Source organism: Vitis vinifera, chromosome 5 (genome assembly GCF_030704535.1).
Source record: "Vitis vinifera cultivar Pinot Noir 40024 chromosome 5, ASM3070453v1".
NCBI lineage: Eukaryota > Viridiplantae > Streptophyta > Magnoliopsida > Vitales > Vitaceae > Vitis > Vitis vinifera.
This window is the reverse complement of record NC_081809.1, coordinates 904,896-909,196: the sequence shown is the minus strand read 5'-3', so window position 1 is coordinate 909,196 and position 4,301 is coordinate 904,896. Positions and strand designations below refer to the sequence as shown.

General features: G+C 33.6%; 1 protein-coding gene across 1 annotated transcript; it reads left to right on the top strand.

Moving 5' to 3' along the window:
* Nucleotides 1-946: 946 nt before the first annotated feature.
* On the top strand, nucleotides 947-3,535 carry LOC100261982 (chitinase-like protein 2). The gene is made up of 3 exons (XM_002276527.5): nucleotides 947-1,518; nucleotides 2,555-2,714; nucleotides 2,949-3,535. The coding sequence occupies exons 1-3, from the start codon at nucleotides 1,134-1,136 to the stop codon at nucleotides 3,367-3,369; spliced, it is 966 nt and encodes a 321-aa protein (XP_002276563.1). The 5' UTR covers nucleotides 947-1,133; the 3' UTR covers nucleotides 3,370-3,535.
* Nucleotides 3,536-4,301: the final 766 nt, after the last annotated feature.

Sequence of the window (4,301 nt, the reverse complement as noted above, 5' to 3'; positions counted from 1 at the left end):
AAACAAAAAAAAACAAAAAGAGAAATTTTCTATTGGCAAATCACACCTCTAAATAATTGCATATACGAAAATATAGAAAAATAAAATAAAAATCCCAGTTACATTATTCCTTTTTACCGTACACAAAAATATTGACCAATTAAATCAAAGAATAAAAATATTTTAAAGCAGTCAAAATTTTTTATTTCTATTATTTAATTTGAAAGTTTTTTTAAGTCAAACATGGAGACTAAAAAGGAAATAATTATTGGAAAGTTAAATGTCCAAATCCTAATAAGTCTTATTAACTATATTTAAAAACAATTTAGCAAAATTTGAATTAAAAATAAAATTTTAAGATATTTATTTTATAAATTATTATGAGACATGATTAAAAATATAAATAATATTTTAAGAATTTTAATAATTTATCTCATTCAAATTATAAAAAGGCTATATATTAATGATGGGTCCTTTTATTGGTTTGGAGTTAACACCTCACCCACCAAGCTTTTATTAAGGGAGGCTTGTCTCCTTTAACACGTAAGTAATTCAACTTGTACATTGTCTTTTTCTATTTTTAAATTAAAAAGGTATGTAAAATGATTTATTAATTTTAAATTTATTTTTTTTTTTTTTTCGTTTTTTCGTTTTATTTTTTATTTATTTTATATTTTTCTTCAAATTTTCTAAAAACCAAACATGACATGAAAGTTATAAGAAAAAAAGATAACAAGTAGAAAGAAATGCAAAAAAGAAAAGTATAATGGGAATAAAAGGTTTTGACATTTTTCTTCCTCATGGTAATATTTTTGCTTTCCTTTTTATTAAAATAATATCCAAACACAACCTTTAAGGGGAAAAAAGGGGAGAGAACTAGGATGCTCATTCTGAGCCCAAATATGGAAACTTTATGGGCTGACTGGCAGTATAGTGGGCCCCAGACCAGCCCAATTCACAGCCCAACTTCCAACTCTTTCTTCGCTTGTAATCAAAGAAAGATGAAAAAACAAGCGAAAGCATCACCTCACCTTCCCCACCATCTCTGAAAATGCAATCGCCAAAACTGAAAACTCCTCTTTAAATCACATCCCATCTCCCTCTCCCTCTCCAACACACATTCAAGCTGTGATCTCCTCTTCACTTCCCCAAAAATGGAGGCAGAACGGAGCTTTCTGTTGATAATGGCAGTTGCAGCAATGGTGGTGACAGTGGGCGGACAAGGGTCAGGGACGAAGCCATTGGTGAAGGTGTTGAAGGGTGGACTCAAGGTGTGTGACAAAGGGTGGGAGTGCAAAGGGTGGTCCAAGTATTGCTGTAACCAGACCGTTTCCGATTTCTTCCAGACCTACCAGTTTGAGAACCTCTTCGCAAAGCGTAATACGCCTGTGGCACACGCGGTTGGCTTCTGGGACTACCGCTCTTTCATCACCGCCGCCGCCGTTTACCAGCCTCACGGATTTGGCACCGCCGGCGGGAAGCTCATGCAGATGAAGGAGGTGGCAGCTTTTCTAGGCCACGTCGGCAGCAAGACCACTTGTAAGCCCATTCCTTCCTATTATTTTTTATTTTCCTTATTTTGATGTTTGGTTGCAGTGAAAATGCAGGAAAGAAAAAAAGATTGAATGGGTTTAGAATGGAATTGAGGATTTTATTCGTATGGGGGGTTGGGCTGAACTGGATTAGGAGGTGTTTGAGGAGTTAACTAAAGGGTTTGATTCATGAATCGGTTGAAAATCAACCCCGAGAACTTAACCTCATCATCCTATAGGCTTGATTTGTGTTACGGGAATTGATTTAGTGGGTGTTGTTATTTTAATAATTTAAGTTAGAATTTAAATTAAATCGGTTTTAAGTTGTATCATTTTTTTTATTGATCGTTTAGTAAAATTAATTAAAAATTTATTTTAAGTTATTAAATTGATATATTTATTTCTTTAATTATAATTATTGTTTATCATTATTATTTTTAAACTAATATTTATTTTCATTAATTTTAAAGAATAAATCTTTTTATTAAATATCCAAATCTAAAGTATTATAAATGTATAAGATAATTTTAAAATATTTAGTATAAAAAATAAATCATATATATTTGAAGTTATGGTTGTTAAATATGAAAAAAAAAGGCAATAAAAATTTAAATTAAAAATAAATAAATAATTTTAATTTAATATTTAAAATTATTTTTAGTTTTAAATTATGAGATTAAATTATTTTACCAAACATATCCGATCTACTTAAATTAGGTAATTAAGTCAAGTGGATTTATCAAACGCCCATTTAATCCATTTAGAATGAATTTGTCGATTTTAGTTTCATTACAACATTCTGCTTGGTTGCTGAGAAAAGGCAGGAAAAGTATATGAGAAAAAAAAATCTCTGAATCAAATAAGCCCAGTCAATAAGGTTAATTCTTCATTTCTATTCAGCATCCAATATATATATATATGTCATAAAACATATGAATTAATCTGCTTCTTGGTTATCTTAATCATTGGTTTCTGTCATTCTTTGATTTGTTTGCTCTTTAAGGTAGAAGAGGTAACAATGGCAATGGTGATGATATTTTCAGGTGGCTATGGAGTGGCGACAGGGGGCCCATTGGCCTGGGGACTATGCTACAACAAGGAAATGAGCCCCAGCAAATCTTACTGTGATGATGACTACAAATACACCTATCCCTGTACCCCTGGAGTCGAATACTTTGGCCGAGGCGCCTTGCCGATCTACTGGTATGCTTGTCATCAAATCTTCCTCCCATTTCGTCTTTGGGTTTTCCTCTGGTATCTCTGGTTTTATCTAGGAAAGTGTTTTTGAAAACAGTTTCTACAAACAGCTTTTAAAAATTGTTCTTTGTTTGTGAGAGAACATAAAACTGTTTTAAAAAACACTTACCAAAGAGGCCTATATGGCCTGAAGTCATCTTCCTTTTCCTTTGATTGTTTTGCTGTTCTTGGTCTTCAAAGGAACTACAACTACGGAGAAGCTGGGGAAGCCCTGAAGGTGGATCTGCTGAACCATCCAGAATACATAGAACAGAACGCCACCCTAGCCTTCCAGGCTGCGATTTGGAGGTGGATGACCCCAGTGAAGAAGCAGCAGCCCTCGGCCCACGACGTCTTTGTAGGGACCTGGAAGCCCACCAAGAACGACACTCTGGCCAAGCGGATTCCTGGGTTCGGCGCCACAATGAACGTTCTGTATGGCGATTCTGTCTGCGGCCAGGGTGACGTCGATTCCATGAACAACATCGTCTCCCACTACCAGTACTACCTTGACCTGATGGGTGTCGGCCGTGAGGAAGCAGGGCCTCATGAGGTTCTCACCTGCGCCGAGCAGGAGGCTTTCAACCCGTCATCTTCTTCATCTTCTTCTTCATCTTCTTGAGCTCGATCTTTGCGATGGTATTATGATAGTAAAAATGCCCGTGTTCTTTGGTATTCTATTTTGTTTGTTATGTACGTGAGAAAGCACATATTCGAGTCCATATGTATGTATAATCTTCTTCTCTGATTTCTCTTCAATGATCAGGATTGCTTTGAGCACTTCACAATTCTAATTCGTTATTTCTTGATGCCATTTTCACGATCATAAATCTATATAAATGTCTCTTAATCCAAAAATTTGAAAGCTTAGATGGGCTTGAGCCCATTTTGGGAGCCCAATTAGTTGTCCAATCTCAAATCACATAGGGGAAGCCTAAAAGTAAACATTTGATTCCTGGACTAATGCTCTTAATCTAACAGATAAAGTCAAAAACGCCCATCATATCTGATTTACTTAAAAAATATATTAAAAATGTAACTTCAATTTTGAATCTTTGATCACCTCCATTCTTCCATTTTTAAATCAACTAGAATCTTCTTCTCAAAATGACCATAACACCCTTTCAATTTCTTGATTGAGAGTAACCTTAGGCGAAAGTTTTAAGGAAGGGATTTTGTTTCTTTCCCTTAAGAAAACCTTATCATTAAATATAATACACAAATATTTTTTCTTTTTCATTTTTTTAGAAAGGTTATATTAAATCACATGCCATTTATTATTATAAAGTAATGTGTAGGTTTGTCCTTTGCTGAATTAGTTGGCAAAAATTTTAATTATTTTTTTTTTCATTTATTTCTTCTATTTTCCCTTTTATTTAATTTTTTTATTTCCCATTTTCCCCAAAATTTCTAAAGGAATGCTTGAGACTCACGGCTTCCAATATATTCTACTTTTTATATATAAATTCATTTATTAAGAATCAAATGCTTCCCAAAGTACTCCGTTTTTTTATTTATATTTTTATCCATATTTTAATTCATCTCTAAATTCTT